The following is a 16,877-nucleotide window of genomic DNA, read 5'->3' as shown; positions in this document are numbered from 1 at the left end:
AGAGAGAGACAGACAGACAGTTGAAGAAGAGAAAGAGCAGAAGGCCTTATTTGTTTTACTTTAGAAGTCAGCAACACCCCATCATCTGTGAAAAAGAACAGATTGTCCTTTTGTTCATTTTTTTCATTTTCTTACCACCAGGATTGTGCTTCACATCTTTTTTTTTTTACCTCATCACCTGGTGAAGAAGCAGAGAATGTTGGCCAGGTATGTTCATTCACATCATCCTTCTTCTGATTTGTCAGATCTTTTCTGTTGCAAAGCTACTGCATACTGAGAGATTACAATGTTCCCACTTAAATTAAATCTTTATAGCGGTATATTTAAGTAGATTTATCACTTCAGTGATGTGATATTACACATAATCATATAACAAAGTGAGCTATTGAACGATGTAATTACATTGTTTCTAAAGCTTCCAAGCATTGAAGTTGTAAATAATAGAGTTGAAGTAATAACACAAAGAAACATTTCATTAGAAGTTTTATCCTGCTGACTTAATTTGACTTGATTTTAGCAACTTCTTTTTAACTGACTGGACCAGTGAAATTTGAGTGGTGATTATGATTCCTTACAGTAAAGGAAACGGCCTTAAGAAACTTACCACAAACACAACGCAGGATATAATAGTTATGTTTCAGAACTTTTAAAAACTACAAAATAATTCACACACGACAGATGATAGCAAATAGCCTTACAGGCGGATGCCATTGAAATAATACGCAATATTACAAATTGTATGCACAGTTTATTTTGAAGGTCAAGAGGAAATTAAACGTGTATTTAAAATCTTAGATTAAAAAAGATAAAACACGTTTGTGGATTCCACCATTACCAAGTAGAATTAATTACTTGTAAAATACATGTCTTAGACAGAAATATACCCCATTTTACAATAGTTTAACTCATTGAACCAGGTCTGTAATCTGTGACACCTCAGTGTGACAGCCTGTTTGATATTCCACTCCAATTATCCTGACTTTGACTGCTCATTTTTAATCAGCTTTTGAATTTTAGATAATTCTATCTTCAAAGGTACCTTCGACTGTGTCATAACCACAAAGCAGTTACTGCATGATTGTCAGTGGAGAAGCTTAAGGCTGCCACCTGGGGAGATCCCATTTATTGAAGAGAAGACTCCTGTTTGTTCAAACATATTTATTGGCTCAACTCAAAATCGGGAAAGCAATGCAACAGGTACATATCTGAAGCTAATTTGCAGCCCCATCCTTGGTTTCTCTTTGAAATGTAATTAATTTCATATAAACAAGCAGATTCAGGATAAAAAGCAACAAAATAGATACAACTAAATGTGTGTGTGTGTGTGTGTGTATTGTATATTTTAAAGTGCATAAATTCAAAAGTGATTCAGTGTCCGCTTCTCTGTTGGTGTTTAGGCAGCTGTTTCAGTTGTGTGTTGAAAACTGTGCGTGTGTGTGTTAAATTCTCATTGTGTTTTTAACTCAAGTGGAATATTTCCAAAATTCTGAAAATCAATATGGAGATGCTAACACTTTAAACTACTACTAGGCTACTGACAGAGTTTAAAGATTACTGCCAACATGCAAGCAATACACCAAATTTTCCAAAGTGCAGCCATCAGGCCCCAGTGTGTCTTAAAGAGAGCGCTGTTTTCCCGCAGATTGTGTTATCAGGGGTCGGCATAGCTGCACCCGGGACAGCTGTTGGGAGGAGTTAAATCAACTGAACTGAACCCTTCATGTGCTCCAAAAGAACCTACAGAACACCCAGTCATTTATTTAGCAGCAGCGGGTCTACTCCCATGTAATGTGCTGTATGTATTAGTAAAGTGTGTTTGAACGTATGGTGTGACTTAATGGCTCGCAGATACTACATTTTTGTTTTTTCTTTCTGGTGTGAAGTTTAGACGCTGGGTAGGTAATAATAACTTTTGTGTTTGTGTGTCTTTGCCAGGTTGATCTTTTGCAACAAAAGCTTATCCTGAATGTGTTCCACGGCCAACTATGTTCTCCCTCTGAGGAGAACCTGTGAGGTAGGTTTGTCTATGAGCTGGGAAGACAGAAACTCCCACAAAATAATCTGGATTAAAATACATTTATGAATGAGGTTATAATTTGTCTTTTCTTACACAAGGTATTAGCCACTCCAGGAAGGCTGTGTGGGGGAGTGTCCATGTCAAATCCTTACCCTGGAGCCAGGTCTCATGGAGCTCCTCAGGACGCAGAGATAGACGTGGCTTGGCAGGAGCTGATGGCCATCACAGAGCTGCAGGTAACTCTTCAGCACTGACACACTGTAAACATCCATTTTTATTTATGGCAAAATGCTACTATATATTGTGTCTATTCCCGAAAAATGCCAATGTTATCACAATATCTCATGCTGCGTTATCATGGAGAGGCAGTTTATTTTGTATTGAACAAATGACTAAATCCAACATGTTTCATTCTAGTGGAATAAATACTTCCTCTTTTCACGTGTTGCTAACTGTTGAAAAACTAATACTTAGCTGAGGAAGGCAACAATGGCCCATTTGAATGATGGCAGGATGAAGAGATTGTGAGAGGGGGCAAGTGCTGCATGTTGCTAGCGGCCCCCTGCACCGCACAATAGACATCTGTTTCCAGGTGAAACCTGATCACATCTATGAGAGCCCTTCATAGGCTATGGGTGGCATGCTGAAGTGGGGGCAAACTGCGTTAGTGAGCCAGATGAAATGTGAAAAATACACAGTTCCACTAATTAATTCAGAGTTCTTGCAAATTTGATTATTGCCGTTAGTGTGACATGTACACTGATGTACCGGTCATGCCGCATTTTGTTTTTGTTGCAGGAGTTTGAAGACTCCAGTGCAGGCTCCTATGAAACAGCACAGTACCAAAACATGGAGCCCATGGTCCCGATGGGAGGATATGAGATGGCTCAGTCCCATTCCGAGACTCCTCCTGCTGCCTGTGAGCTCAGCACTGGTGCCACTTACGATGGATGTTACTCTGAACAGGTGCCCGTCTGTCATCGTCCAAGCAGCAACGCAGAGGCAATGTACGGACACCCTGATGCTCAGCACAATCAAAGAATGCTCCCCATGTCTTCTCACACACAGCCCTCACACATGGCTCTTAGGGAACAAATGAACATGTCCGGTACCAGCCAAGGGCACAGGAGGGCCAACGCTTGTCTCGCTCAGGATCTACGTCGGCACATGCTGTGGACTACACACGGACAAAGTTCACACGCTCGCCCAGGTGATGATCTAGAGTCGGACTCTGGTCTGTCCCTGGGTTCTAGTCCACCTTTGGCCTCCCCAGATAATCCTGTTGGCGGCGCACCAGGTTACCAGAGTGTAGACATAGGCATGACTTATAGTGATGGAGAACCAGACAACATGGCTGAACACGCCAGAAGAGCACACGGCCATTACTCAATGGACTACCAGAGTCAGTCTCACTCATGTGCACAGCCATCTTATTTTTCAACACAACCGACTTTATCTCACACTCAACCTAACGCTCTGACTCGGTCAGTGAAACAGCAGGGTCAGACCTCTGCTCTGGGCAACCTGCACATCGACTCTGGAGCGCCCAGCAGAGGGAGCTCACAATACAACATGTATGCAAAACCACAAGGAAGTAGCTCCACTCCAAGTCTACTAAGCAGAGATGAGCGGCGGGCCGTGTCTTTGAAGATCCCCTTCCCAATGGAGAAGATGATCAATCTACCTGTGGATGACTTCAATGAGCTCCTGACACAGTATACTCTGACAGAGACTCAACTAGCACTGGTCAGGGACATTAGACGGAGAGGGAAGAACAAGGTGGCAGCTCAGAACTGCAGGAAAAGGAAGCTTGAGAGCATATTTCACCTCGAAAGAGAGCTGAACCAGCTGCATGCCAAAAGAGAGAACCTGGCACAGGAAAGAGTCGAGTTCCAGCACAGCTTGGCTTTTATTAAATGTCGCCTTACAGACCTTTATTCAGAAGTATTTTCTCACTTGAGAGATGAGGATGGTCAACCATACTCAATAGATGAATATGCCCTGCAACAAACACCTGATGGTAAAGTTTATTTGGTACCTCACACAACTATGCAAAAGAGAGAGCAATGCTGAGTAATGGATCGTCTCATGATTTCACTCCCCTACAGAATGAGGCATACTGCCGGATTGTGCCAATCGACAGTATGTTGACTGAAAGTTATTTAATGTTGTTATGACCCTTATGTCAAACTTGCCATACACGTCTCATTGGACACCTTTACCCATCCTACAATTGACTGAAACCACACCAGTTACGTATAAAAATAACTTTATTAAAAAAATATAAATAGGACACTGCACAGCAGTCTCAAGATAAAGCACCAGCATGATTGTTCAGGAAACCTGTAAAGACAAGAAAAAAAAAAAAAAAAAAAAAAAAAGTCAAATAAAAGGAAAACTTTGAAAGAAAATGTGAAGGTTTTAATGAATGTACCTGATTTAGCCATTGTCACTGAAATGAAGTCAGGTTTTGAAGACCAGGGAGTTTCCTGAAAAGCAGAAACACAAATTAAGTAAAGTGCTTCTTTCACAAAAACATCATTTTTGTTCACAGCATGCAATATGTTGTAGGGCCTCTATGCACAATTAGGAGGCCAATTTTACCAGTGAACATCGGTGTAAGTCATAATAAAACTTGTTTGCACAAATATGTCATGTCATTACTGGGCTACACGACTTACTACCAGCTACATGAAAAAGCAAGACATACTATCAGTAGTTGAGAAGTCTGGTCTTACCTACAGAAAGCACTTAAGCCTTTTGGAAGCTGCTGCCTGCTAGCCTCAGGCTTCTGTTCTCACTCTCCCCTGCTTCAATGATCCTGGCGATGGTTTTGCTACTTCTCTCCCTCAGCTGGCTTCCATGACTAGCCTCAAAGACTTTGCATGTAAGCTAGCATCCTCCAGTTGATCTTTGCAGAACTCAGGGTAGTCTGTACCAAGTGGTGGGCTCTTTATGGTGGAAGTATTTGTGCACCACTTCTCATTCCTCAACCAGCATTGTAAATGCACTTACTCATGATGTATATGGTGACTAGCGCAGGGCTTCTCACACATCACATGGATTCTTTGGCTGCTTGCATTATGTGAAATATGTCCCTCATCCCACAATGTGCAACACCTGATAGTGAACCCTCCCTTTCCCAAACCACTCAAGAGGCTAACAACACTTTGTAAAAAAACTGAAAGATCGTTTATTTCAGCTTGGATGCAGTTACAAATAAAAACCAGACTTTAAAGAAAAACAATCTACATAAAACCTCATTGGAATGCTTGCTTTCCCAAAAAACACATTCGATGAAAAAACACAAAACGTTTAAATGAAGACCCTCCATGATTTATCTACTGTACATCTCTTCTTGCAGCAGCTGTAACCTGCCACAACTGTTTGGCTGAGCAGATTTAGGAGGTAAACCTGCAGCTGCCCTGTCAATTCGCTTGCTCTCCTCTCCTTGCTCTCCTCTCCTAAGTACTCAGTCCTGTTGAACAATACGGAACAACATTGTTAACTGTGTGCACTGACTTCATATGACCTGACATCCAGAGTGATTTGAAAAAATGTGTTATCTACACTTAACGAGTCCCTGCAACTACAAACTCTGGTTTTATGAAAAGATTAAAAAGGTCAGACGTGCCAGTGAACACTTACCACTTCACATTTCAAAAGCGTCCTGAACGGCCATATCCACCGCCATTGTTTGAGCCCCCTCCATAGCCGCCGCCGCCACCACCGCCGCTGCTGCTGCTGCTGCCGCCGCCACCACCACCTGGGAACAAAGGAAAACTTAGCTTCCAGAAACTATGCTAAATGGTAAGCATCCTTGCATTGCCCTTCCTCCATCTTACCGAAGTTCCTGCCAACTCCGCTGCCACCACCACCGCCAAAGTTGTTCTTCATTGGGCCAAAGTTGGAGGCCTGGGGGTCGTAGTGGCCCATGTTGTTGTAGTTATTTCCGCCGCCGCCGCCACCACCACCACTGCTCCCTCCTCCTCCACCACCACAGTTACCTGTGAGAATTTGCAAGCAGACCAACAACTTAAGTAAATCACATCTTGAACACAGAAACGTTCGTTACGGGGAGCTAAAGCACTTACCATAGCCGTTGCTGTCATAGCCATTTCCTCCATAGCCGCCGCTGCCACCTCCTCCACCGCCACCACCACCACCACCACCCTGGTTGTAACCTTGGTTATATCCTCGGTTGCCACCATTGTTATATCCCCCAGGACCGCCGGGACCCCCTCCATAGCCTACAACACAAATATTATTTTAGTGCTTTGCCATGCAGCAACTGTTGAAATAATTCAACCCACGCAGACAAGATTGACAGGGGGAAGTGTGAGAAACTCAAAATTGCCTACTTACCACCACCACTGCCTCCGCCTCCATTACCACCATCACCTCCATTGCAATTGTAAGGACCATCTCCATATCTACCCCTGCCTCCTGAAAGAGGTAAATACCAAAGTTAGGCTTCAGACACATGCATATATATATATATGGAATATTATGTGGCCCCATCATAAAAGAAGTCTTACCCTGATTGAAGCCTCGGTCATATTCGTAGGGCCTTCCGCCGCTGCTGCGGCCTAAAACATAATACAATCATTACTTCTGGAATAGTGTGAAACTGCCAGGGTTTTAAAAACCACTGCCGAGAATATTGCATAACAGAGTTAACCTCCCGTACCCATTCCTGTAGTCTGCATCTCCTGCCTTGTAAGAGCCTTCCTCACCTCACAGTTGTGAGAGTTGATTGTGTGGTATTTCTGGACTGTGGGACGAAGAGACGGTTAGTAGCCAGTCGAGACAGGAAGGTCAACCTGCAGGAGAACAGCGAGCATTTGTACTTACTGACAATCCTGTCGACTGAATCGTGATCATCAAAGGTCACGAAGGCAAAGCCCCTCTTCTTTCCAGTGTTACGGTCGGTCATGATATCAATGACCTCGATTTTGCCAAATTGTGAGAAGTAATCTCGCAAGTGGGACTCCTCGGTATCTTCCTTGATGCCCCCGACGAAGATCTTTTTCACGGTCACGTGGGCACCTGGCCGGTTTGAGTCCTGTGAGCAAAGATATTTGTTACTATACATGCCTTTCCTTTACAAACGCATACTCAATATGGGTCGCGTCAAAAATATCAAATCCAACATACCTCTCTGGAAACTGCTCGTTTGGGTTCAACCACTCTTCCATCAACCTTGTGGGGGCGGGCAGACATGGCAGCATCAACTTCATCCACCGATGAGTATGTCACAAAGCCAAAACCCCTTGATCTCTTTGTGTTGGGATCCCTCATGACCTGACGGAGGAGGATTCAGTTATTCCCAGTGTGCCCCACTAGCGTGCCATAATGTGTAGCCGTGTCACAGGGCGATTGTGAAATCCACTTACCACACAGTCTGTAAGGCTCCCCCATTGCTCAAAATGAGCCCGCAGGCTTTCGTCTGTGGTCTCGAAGCTCAGACCTCCGATGAACAGCTTGCGGAGTTGCTCCGGTTCACGTGGGACCTGGCGATGCACAATGGACAGCAACATTAGAGTACAATCACCAGCACTGGCCAGAGCGCCGCGTGCCAAGTCGTGCACGACTACATTTAACAATGAACCGCTTCAGAACGAACTACGCGGTAACGTGAGGCCTAATCGTTTATGAAGCCAGTCTTGCGTCACATATAAAAAAAAAAATCGGGACGTCGCCGCCATTACCGTCAGCGGGGCGGCCTGGTGATAAGTAGCGCTTTTAGCAACAGCTAGACACAAACACTTAATGCATGCGTGTTAAATGTAGTGCATTTGCATTTAGAATAGTATTACTTAAGACTAGCATGGAGTGATCCGCCTGAATTTCGTACGTAGCTGAAGAGCAAGAACAAAAGGGCCACGAGGCCCAGCTGCTGTAAAATGGCGGATTTCCCAGGCTTGATATACAACACAATACAACGCCTCGCCTATTCGCAATGGCTTCAAATTAACGCATTTGTTAGGCGCACAGTGTGCAGGGTAATGGCCTAAACCGGATTCCAAATGCGATACTCACATCTTTCGACATGTTTGCGGGCGAATCCTTGAAGACTCCTTGTGGACTGACCGGAGAAAAGCGATCTGCGTCAGACGAGCCTAGCCTGGATCCCAATAGTATAATTAATAGCAAAGGAAACACCTCTTTCGCACAGCAATTGGCCCAGTTGTTCCCGCTGCAGTCTGTCGTCTGCACTGGTTGAATCGGGATTGGTCCAAATTCAATCAATCACTACCAACCACCAGTGACGTGGCGGTAGGCGGTGCATTTCACAACCACGACGATGTAAGATGGATGTTGTTTGAAGCCTGAAGGGATCGGAAGACAAATGTGTGAGATATCGAGTGTTGTATGTGATGCAATACTAATGTACACAGCAAAAGCCCCCAAAATCATCAAATCTTAAATTATTCAGATGTTTGACTTTCTCGATAAAACAACGTCAACACACCTTTCACTACTAAATACGTGTGCGTCTTACGTTAAGTTGATATGACACACACACATTTATATTACAATAAACACGTTCCAAACTATGCAAGAATGAAGTTATACTCGTAGGAGCAGTAACGCTCGGCATATAAGTGGGTCATCAGCTGACCTAGGGGCGGGTACCTTCATTGTGCGTCTTTACCGCGCGCTTTTTACGCACAGGCAAGCGCACAGCACCTTTATGTGATCCAGGCTATATGCTAAAGTAGCTCCAGCGTTGGCCTCAAAACACCGCAGGTCCACAAAAGACACGCGTTATCGACGAAGTTAACCGGTCTGACCGACGATCTACGCGTCCAAAGGGTAGGCAGTTGGCAACACAATGCGAAATGCTCCACGCTGCTGCATGTTATCGTTCAACAATTTCGGTTCTGTGTCACTGTTAGCTGGTAGCTAGTAGCCGCTGAGGCGTTAGCTTGCAGGCTAACGGTACCTGCTTAAGCAAGTTTGCCCATTGGTTTGGTAGTTGCTGAGCAAACAACCTCAGTTCTTCCTTTCTATGTGCACGTATTAACGTTTTCTGACGTCATCTCATTTGAGCGAGTGGACAACCACGGAGATGTATTTACCCAGCCTGTTGGTTTAGCATGTTTATCAGTTTTGTCGTGCCTGTTGCAGATTGGAGTAACGACAATGAAAATGATGTTCGTTGATATACGACAGGAGCCGATGTAACGTCAGCTAGCTAGAGCCTGCTTCGTCTGTGTGTCGCCTGGAACACATCATCCATGTTCTCTGATAACGTTAGCTTCTCCATCGTTTTCCTTGTACAGGAAAGTGCCATTGGCCTGCGACAGCGTAGTGTTCGCCAACAAACTTTGCTATGGGCAAAAAGTCTCGCGAAGAAGACTCCTCATCATCTGATGAGGAAGAGTATGTTGTGGAGAAGGTGCTGGACAGGAGAGTGGTGAAAGGCAGGGTCGAGTTCTTCCTCAAGTGGAAAGGATATTCAGAGTAAGTTGTTTTCTTTGCCGGTATGCGACGCAGTCTTGCACTTACACCGCCACAGATTTTAAGCTTACGTTAACTAAACGCCATCAACGAGGTACTGGGCAATAGTTGAAATTGTACATCACAATAATTTAATATGTTTTGAGTGTATATGTGGGCTTAATATCTATTATTAATGTGGATATCATTAGCCGAGCCTGCAGGGCCAAATTCAACATTCACTCAGTAAATCACATCTGTTTACTCTGATGCTGCCCCAAAGTCCAGGACATAATAGATACTGAAGATTAAAAGATACACGACAGTGTCACGGACATCTAGGGCTAGGCATCAATGGCTTCTGTCATGATATAGGTCCTTTCATATCTTGATAACGATATATCACAATATAGGATGTTTCTGGTAGTTTAATAAATAAAACGCCTGTGACGTAACCACATGGTAAAGCCTATGTAATAAGACTTTGTGCAAAATGTACAGAACAGTTTCAAGTGAAATTATAGAGAAACAATACATACTTCCAGCTATACACTGACTTCATACATTGCACCCAAATACAGAGTAATCAGATTAAGGTAACCGTTTCAGTGTGCTTGTTGTTATCAATTTTGACGACGTGTATCCCGATATATGATTCAATCGCGATACGATTCCATTGAAAGATGATGATGATGATATATCAAGTATGTTAATAAAAATTATGTGATCCTCTTCAGAAAACACAACACCTGGGAGCCAGAGAAGAATCTGGGCTGTCCTGAGCTTATTTCAGAATTCATGAAGACTTATAAGAAGAGCAGCAGCAGTGGTGGAAGCTCCACGCCCAGCAGTGGGGCCAGCAAATCAGTCACAGGCTCCTCGGGTCGCACCAAAGACTCCAGTAGCTCGAAGAAGAGAAGCTCCGACGACGAGGAGGAGGAGGAAGAGGAGGAGGATGAGGAGGAGGTGGAGGGTGGAAGTAAGCCCAAAAAGAAGAAGAAGAAGGAGGTATGTGATGTGTTGGTGCAGTAGTTTTATCAGTTCAAAACAAGTCTGCAGTGGATGGGGTATAATTTAGTTTTTATAGATACTTTGCACATGTGAAGTTGACTAAAAAGTAGCTTTCCACTCTTGGAAGAAACAGTAGCTTAGCTCTTGATTAAAACCTCATTAAGACCCCCGTCACAGCTGATGGGGGGTGTTATCTTAGAAGGAAACTCTTCAGCGAGCTTGTCATTGATTAACCAAAGCCTCTGCTAGTTTGCAGCAAACTTGTATTGAATCAGTGGGTTAGGAAATGAGGGAACATTTCATATTTTCTCTGTTGAGCGATTCATTTTTAAGTTAATTCTCTGTATTAAAAAAAAGAATGTAGCTTCAAAACCAGCACTTGTGTCATATAACAATATCCAAAATGTAAGACAATTTCTAGTCTCGTATCATGCCATCGATATATCCCCCAGCCCTTCAACGTTTACTATTTTAACAAAGATAAAAAATAGTGTAACTCAGACACCTTATGTATTATAAAAAATTCAAATAGTTTGAACCCAAAGTGTTGCATGTTAGGGTAGAGGACGGTTGTCACCCTTTTTTGCTCAAATACTATAATAAATAAATTAGTTTTTCAGTCCAGAAGAGCGTAAGTGACCCTCGGTCATTATTGAACCAAAACCGTCTCTGCATTCAGGCTCTAAATATTGAGTTAGTCTGTTTTTCTTTGGGCCAGTCCATAGTCTAGATGAGCTGGTATTCATATAATACTAACCCAAAGCTAACTGTCTATTTCTATCGTGACGTTTTAAGATTAGCGTTGCTTAAGGAACCCACCTGTTTTATATTCCAGCTTGTTATAGGCTGCCTTACTGTGCACTTGACTCTGAAACTGGAACCTGTTCCTATTTAAATCTGCACACATTTCGATGCTGAGCTTCTAGTTTGTTCTACCAATGACTGTGGTTTGTTTTTCCTTCCTCCTATTCTTATGCAACGCTTGCTCAGGGGGATCGTTGTCTCTTTCTTGTCAGTCTGGTTGAACCGTGTACAAAACACAACTATTTTTTTGCAAACTCCTCGTACAAAATAGCATCTCTTTGTGTGGAGGACTTTCTGCAACCTAAAAGCATGAAAGACAGTTCAAAGACACAGAGCAGTCCTTTCAGCCACCTGACTGTAACGAATAAAGGTTTTGTGGCCGGCGAGCCCAAACTTTTGAACGTCAATGTGTCTCAACGCAAGTAGTCTACAATCTAACGGTTGTTTGTAACATGCTCCAGTATTTTTGCATGCTATATAAAATGTTTTTCTCTTTTTATTGTCCTCCAGGAGGACATTCTAGTTGCACGTGGCTTTGAGAGAGGACTGGAGCCAGAGAAGATCATTGGAGCAACTGACTCATGTGGAGACCTAATGTTTCTTATGAAGTGGTAGGTTTTCTTTATCTGTTCAGCTCCAAATTTGCATGTGGAACATAGTTTGGGCCCAATGTTGCTAATGTTGTCATCACTATTCAAAAATACAGGAAGGTTGTCATTTAAAACGTGTTCTAAGATGACTAACTATTAAATCAAGGGCCGTCCCCGAATCAGGATTTAGAGTGTGTTTAGAGTGGGCACGTCAAACCAGTGCATTGACTTTTCTATCTTCATTTGTCACACTTGTGGTTCACTGGTACGTGCTTTTTTTTGTTGTTGTGCCCCTAGTTTTGTGGAAAGGTAATTTTAAGATGGCTAAAAAAATAGAAGACCTATTTTTATTTTTTTATTTTTTAAAGCAATCCTTATTGAAGACATGTGGCTCCGTGGCCCGTGTCTGTACTCGGACACACTGGCTGTTTTTCTGAATGTTCAGGACTTCTCCAGTAGATGTGCACTGACTCTTTCTGCAGCATGCTAATCAACTGCATCTACAAATGCATGTTTCAGATACCACAAGAGATCTGTGACATGAGCTTAGGGGTTCTCAACATCCTCCACATCTTTATTTTATTTTATTTTAAACAAACGACACAGGCGATTAAGTTTTAAGATTGTAACTTGTAACGGTAAGACTTTAGATTTTAGGCGGCGAGGATAGTTTTCTGTATGAGGAAGTTTAATTTGTGAAAATTCTCATGGTTGCTTTCTCCTTAAATTCTATTCTTCTAATTATACATACTCATAAGTACTCTGCGTTGGTGTTTCCACTTAATCAGGTACTTGGTATTCATATTTCCTCTGAAAAACCGGTACACCGCTGGTTTCTAAGTGTTGACCCTTTGGTGCTGCGGGTGTTGCCTGCAACACTTTCTATCTGTGCTGCTGCTGCTGCTTGTGACCTGTCGGGCATGATTCTTTTAAACGGCAGCTCTGAATGTGCCAGATTGCCACTGACAAATCACCCATTAGCAGCACTAATAGCCTAGCTGTCCATTCGTGTACAAACAGTAAGCCACACCATAAAATTTAATGTCATTACATATTAGCTAGATGGATATATGTGCAGTACCTCGTCACTCATGCCCGACCAAGCAGCATTTCATGGTGAGGCAACAGTTGTACCTTAGCTGATTTGGTCATTAACTTTTTTTTTTTTTTTTAAATGAATGCTTAAAAAATCTATAGGAATATAAAAAGGAAAATGAATGTAATCACGGCGCATCCTGAACAGATTCACAAGCTCCATCTGCCTACTTTTCCTGTAAGCACTATTTATAATGTGTTCTCATGATTTGTAACTGTTTTGGTTTTGAAACATTATCCGACTCAAATTATGAAAGATAAGCAAATACTAAATTACACTGAAATACCCTAAACATAATTATTTTTTAGTATGACTGACATGTTAATGACCGTTTCATTTGAGTCTAATGGCCTTTTTCAGACACAACGCGACAGTGGTGTCACTGCAGTCTGAAAACAGTTATTTCCAGTGGCTTGTTCTGCGCCACTGCAGCTTTTCAGTCGTCCAGCAAAGCACAAGTGTGCTGAAGCCAGCGGTTAACACAACTCCAACCATGTTCTGTCTGACAGGGCCTTAACAGTGGGGGGGGGGGATAAATTGCATGGCTGTAAAAGCATTCACAAGGACCGCTAAATTATATATTCCCTGATAAAATAATAATTTGAAGTTAAAAAGTTTGTATGAAATGTCACATCAAGAGTGATAATTCAAATGTGTGCAATGTAATTACAAGAGCATACAGCCGTGTGTAGGAGAATGTGATGTACACTTTTCTAACATATTGTAATGTATTATTAGTTGCCATCTTTGACAAGCTCCAAGACAGAGATGGTACATGTATGGAAAAATGTGTATTATCCAACTTCATCCTTCATCTCTTGCAGGAAAGACTCCGATGAGGCCGATCTTGTGCTCGCCAAGGAGGCCAATAATAAGTGCCCACAGATCGTCATAGCCTTCTATGAGGAACGTCTCACCTGGCATGAAGACAGTGACAAGAAGGAGAAGGACGCGGTCACAGCATGAGTGCATCACCTCAGGAGGAAGCTGCAGGGACAACCTTGAGTCAGACATTTTTCACACCCAAACCTCCCATCTTTGCTCTTCACCATGTCCAACAAAGACAGCGAACACAGTCGTGTTCTCTCCATCCATGCCCCATTGGAGCACAAAGGCCCCAGACTGCTGAGCAGGATCCATCAGACAGGAGGGGGAGCTGTAGCAGACATGGGTGACATGCTACTGGGGAGGGGTTCTGCTGTTCTGTCTTTGTATTCTGTTCTTTCCTTTTGCAACACATCATATCTCAGAAAACGGTTGTGTCAGTAAGGTATGTTGCATCTCTGACCACATGTGGCCATCTGTTAAAACTCAGAACATAGTCCAGAGGTGGTGAAAGCTGTGTCAACTGTGAGCTTGTCCCATGGCAGGTGCACCCCCCCCCCCCCCCCCCCCCATCATTAAGTCCAGTGCATCTCTTAACACCACTGAGGATAAAACGGTAGTATTAAATATTAAGGAAGCAACCACCGCAGCACTTTCCTGGCTGCATAATCACTTCCTTTTTAAAAACTTTTTATCTCTTGTTGATTTTTTTTTCAGTTTGTCCTCTCTACCGGTACATAACTACTCAATTTGCAAACTTGCAGAAGACACCGGCCAATATGTCTTTATAATGTTGTGATGATATCTTTGTTCATTTTTTATGAAATTGTCATTTTTATCTCTTATTTCCAAGTTTAAACGTGAACGTTGTGTGGTGTTTTTTTGAATTGCTTTACCCGATCACTAGTTCAAGAAACGGACATAAATAAACAGGAAAATAACAATTTTGCTCACTTCTGAACCTTTTTGTTTGTTTTTAAAATTGCATTGTTATCTTTGGACCAGTCTCATGTTCACAGGTTAGACAATCGTCACTGTATCCACATGAAATGAAACCAGCATCAATCACCCACCATTGGGGGGCTGCCACCTTGTGGCTAAAGGATGGAAATCTTTTTGACCAAGTGACCGTTCTCTCTGATGACAAGCCTGCAGTTTTAATGGTGTTATGGATCTCGTTAGTTAGGGATACTTCGATAGTTTTTTTTTTTTTTTTTTGCAGTGTAAGTGTGAATAAAAATCCACCTCGCAATTAGAGTATTTGTTGTTTATCATTGTATTGTTATTTTGAAACATTAAAACCAGTTTCTGATTGGATCATGCATATTTTGTTTGATTGGGATGAGTTATTTGATTTTTCTTTGCCATAAGTATTCACGTTTTTCAGAAGGACGATGTTGCTACCTGACAAGCGGAGATCAATTCTTCTACAAGATGGATGTTGGTTTTGTAGTTTGATCTGCTCCATCATGGACTCTTTGGACCAAATTTTAGTGTCACAAGATCTATTTTTGTTTCAGTTTATTTTTTGGCCTTAATCGGCATTTTTAATGAAGACCGTGACCTCAACACATAAATAATGTCCCTCAATAGCACTGGTTACGGTTTTGGTGTAATTTTCTCTCATTAAAAATATTTTGTCATTTCAGACCCTGAAGCTCTGTCCTCAGTTTTTGCAGGTGCTGCATTTTTTTTTTAAGTAGACTATTTCTCGTGTCAACTAAATGTTACAAATATCTGTACAGTAGCACCCTTTAATAAACATTTTCACTGTTAAAGTTTTTGTCAGTTGACTTTTGTTTCAATATGTGAAAGGAATTTCTGCAGAGAGATGAACTAAAAATTTAAATTAAATTCCTGGGGGCCGGTTAGTTAAAAGAAAAAAAAGTCAAAATCACTTATTTAATGGAAATTCTTTTGGATGAAATGAATGTTAAATAAACTACTCTGATCCTCAGCCCGACATCAGGATTTCCTTATATAAGGAGTCAAAAATAACCATATGCCCTGGGTGCTTAATAAAAACCTATATGTCACAAATATGACACCAAAGCTGTCAAAACAGACATTTTAATGTTTTCTCTGTTAAGGAAAATGTTTAAAGAGCATCAGATACTCTCACCCTGCAGATGGCGCTATTGGACAACACCAATGCAAAAGTCATAACTACATTTTTATGCCAAGTCACTCACAGTTCAAACAATGAAACTCACAAAATCTTTTCTAACCAGACTTTATACATTATTACACATCTTTCAGAGGGGGCATGGATTCATGTTGTGTTTACAGACAAACAACCCAACTCTCTCCAGGACGACAATTGTTTTCTTCGTCACTATGGCTCTTCTTCACATGTATGTCCACAAACTCGTCCTGTGCAGTGATGCATGCAGTGTTCAAACTTACAGATTTATTTCAAACTCTCGTGGAGATTCTAGAGACGCCAGGTACGGCATGGCTATTAAAATAGTACGATGCAAGATATGGTGGTTACAGTGACACTTTTAAACTGCTTGATAGTTATTATTAATAGCCACTTAAAGTTTTTGTAATCATGGCCCCATCAAGGAGTTATATAGTATAAATGATCCTGTCAACAGCAAAAATAGTTTAATGTGTTTTCAGGCTGAAAAGGGTCTATCTATCAATATCTATATATTCATGCTTTGAATTTTTTGAATTTTGGTGGGGGGGGGGCGGGGAGCATTCTATGTCTTTATTAGAAACAGACAGTAATCCATAGAAATGAGGGTAGAGAGAGAAAGAGATTGAGAAGGACATGCAACAAAGGTCCCGTGCAGGATGCGAATCAAGGACATTGTGGTCCATGCATTGTCGGCACCTTATAGCCCCTGCAGGCCATTGAGGCACCCCTTTGTCTGATGTAATGACGAAGCCATAAAAAAATGCAGTCATTGTAAGCACCGCATAGGTTGAATAACAAACTCAATAAACAGAATATGTAATAATGTAATATGTGAGAATTTTTTTCCCCCTCAATTAGAAAGTGACTCAAAATATAACAAGGAGGGAGCAAAAGCACTCAAAATGTAAGGAAGTGCCTCCATTTTATCACAGTCTGGCCACC

At 42.0% G+C, this 16,877-nt stretch overlaps 3 protein-coding genes across 8 annotated transcripts; 2 read left to right on the top strand and 1 right to left on the bottom strand.

Moving 5' to 3' along the window:
• Nucleotides 1-4,665, top strand: nfe2 (nuclear factor, erythroid 2). 4 transcript variants are annotated; one of them, XM_076096225.1, is made up of 4 exons: nucleotides 1-207; nucleotides 1,936-2,014; nucleotides 2,116-2,253; nucleotides 2,816-4,665. In XM_076096225.1, exons 2-4 carry the CDS (start codon nucleotides 1,967-1,969, stop codon nucleotides 4,088-4,090), a joined length of 1,461 nt encoding a protein of 486 aa, XP_075952340.1. In that variant the 5' UTR covers nucleotides 1-207; nucleotides 1,936-1,966; the 3' UTR covers nucleotides 4,091-4,665. The 4 variants fall into 4 exon arrangements, with proteins under 4 accessions (XP_075952340.1, XP_075952329.1, XP_075952347.1 ...); XM_076096214.1 differs by lacking the exon at nucleotides 1-207 and adding an exon at nucleotides 1,719-1,795; XM_076096232.1 differs by lacking the exons at nucleotides 1-207; nucleotides 1,936-2,014 and adding an exon at nucleotides 1,769-1,895.
• hnrnpa1b (heterogeneous nuclear ribonucleoprotein A1b) lies at nucleotides 4,270-8,341 on the bottom strand. 3 transcript variants are annotated; one of them, XR_012955767.1, is made up of 12 exons: nucleotides 8,060-8,341; nucleotides 7,414-7,530; nucleotides 7,175-7,321; nucleotides 6,872-7,082; nucleotides 6,708-6,791; nucleotides 6,556-6,606; nucleotides 6,383-6,463; nucleotides 6,112-6,267; nucleotides 5,863-6,024; nucleotides 5,666-5,783; nucleotides 4,452-4,506; nucleotides 4,270-4,360 (listed from the first exon to the last, which is right to left on the bottom strand). XR_012955767.1 is itself a non-coding variant. In XM_076096249.1 (11 exons), the coding sequence occupies exons 1-10, from the start codon at nucleotides 8,069-8,071 to the stop codon at nucleotides 5,677-5,679; spliced, it is 1,128 nt and encodes a 375-aa protein (XP_075952364.1). In that variant the 5' UTR covers nucleotides 8,072-8,339; the 3' UTR covers nucleotides 4,270-5,495; nucleotides 5,666-5,676. The 3 variants fall into 3 exon arrangements, 1 of the variants encoding a protein (XP_075952364.1); XR_012955765.1 differs by having other exon boundaries at nucleotides 4,452-5,495; nucleotides 8,060-8,339; XM_076096249.1 differs by having other exon boundaries at nucleotides 4,270-5,495; nucleotides 8,060-8,339.
• A 337-nt stretch (nucleotides 8,342-8,678) lies between these two features.
• On the top strand, nucleotides 8,679-15,106 carry cbx5 (chromobox homolog 5 (HP1 alpha homolog, Drosophila)). Its single transcript, XM_076096262.1, has 5 exons — nucleotides 8,679-8,836; nucleotides 9,307-9,487; nucleotides 10,201-10,471; nucleotides 11,789-11,889; nucleotides 13,789-15,106. Exons 2-5 carry the CDS (start codon nucleotides 9,357-9,359, stop codon nucleotides 13,928-13,930), a joined length of 645 nt encoding a protein of 214 aa, XP_075952377.1. The 5' UTR covers nucleotides 8,679-8,836; nucleotides 9,307-9,356; the 3' UTR covers nucleotides 13,931-15,106.
• Nucleotides 15,107-16,877: the final 1,771 nt, after the last annotated feature.

The sequence above is a fragment of the Anarhichas minor genome, unplaced genomic scaffold (genome assembly GCF_050575085.1).
Source record: "Anarhichas minor isolate MPS153535 unplaced genomic scaffold, ASM5057508v1 ptg000003l, whole genome shotgun sequence".
Taxonomy (NCBI): Eukaryota; Metazoa; Chordata; class Actinopteri; order Perciformes; family Anarhichadidae; genus Anarhichas; species Anarhichas minor.
Note: the sequence above shows the minus strand (reverse complement) of the source record. Positions and strands in the feature narration are given on the sequence as shown.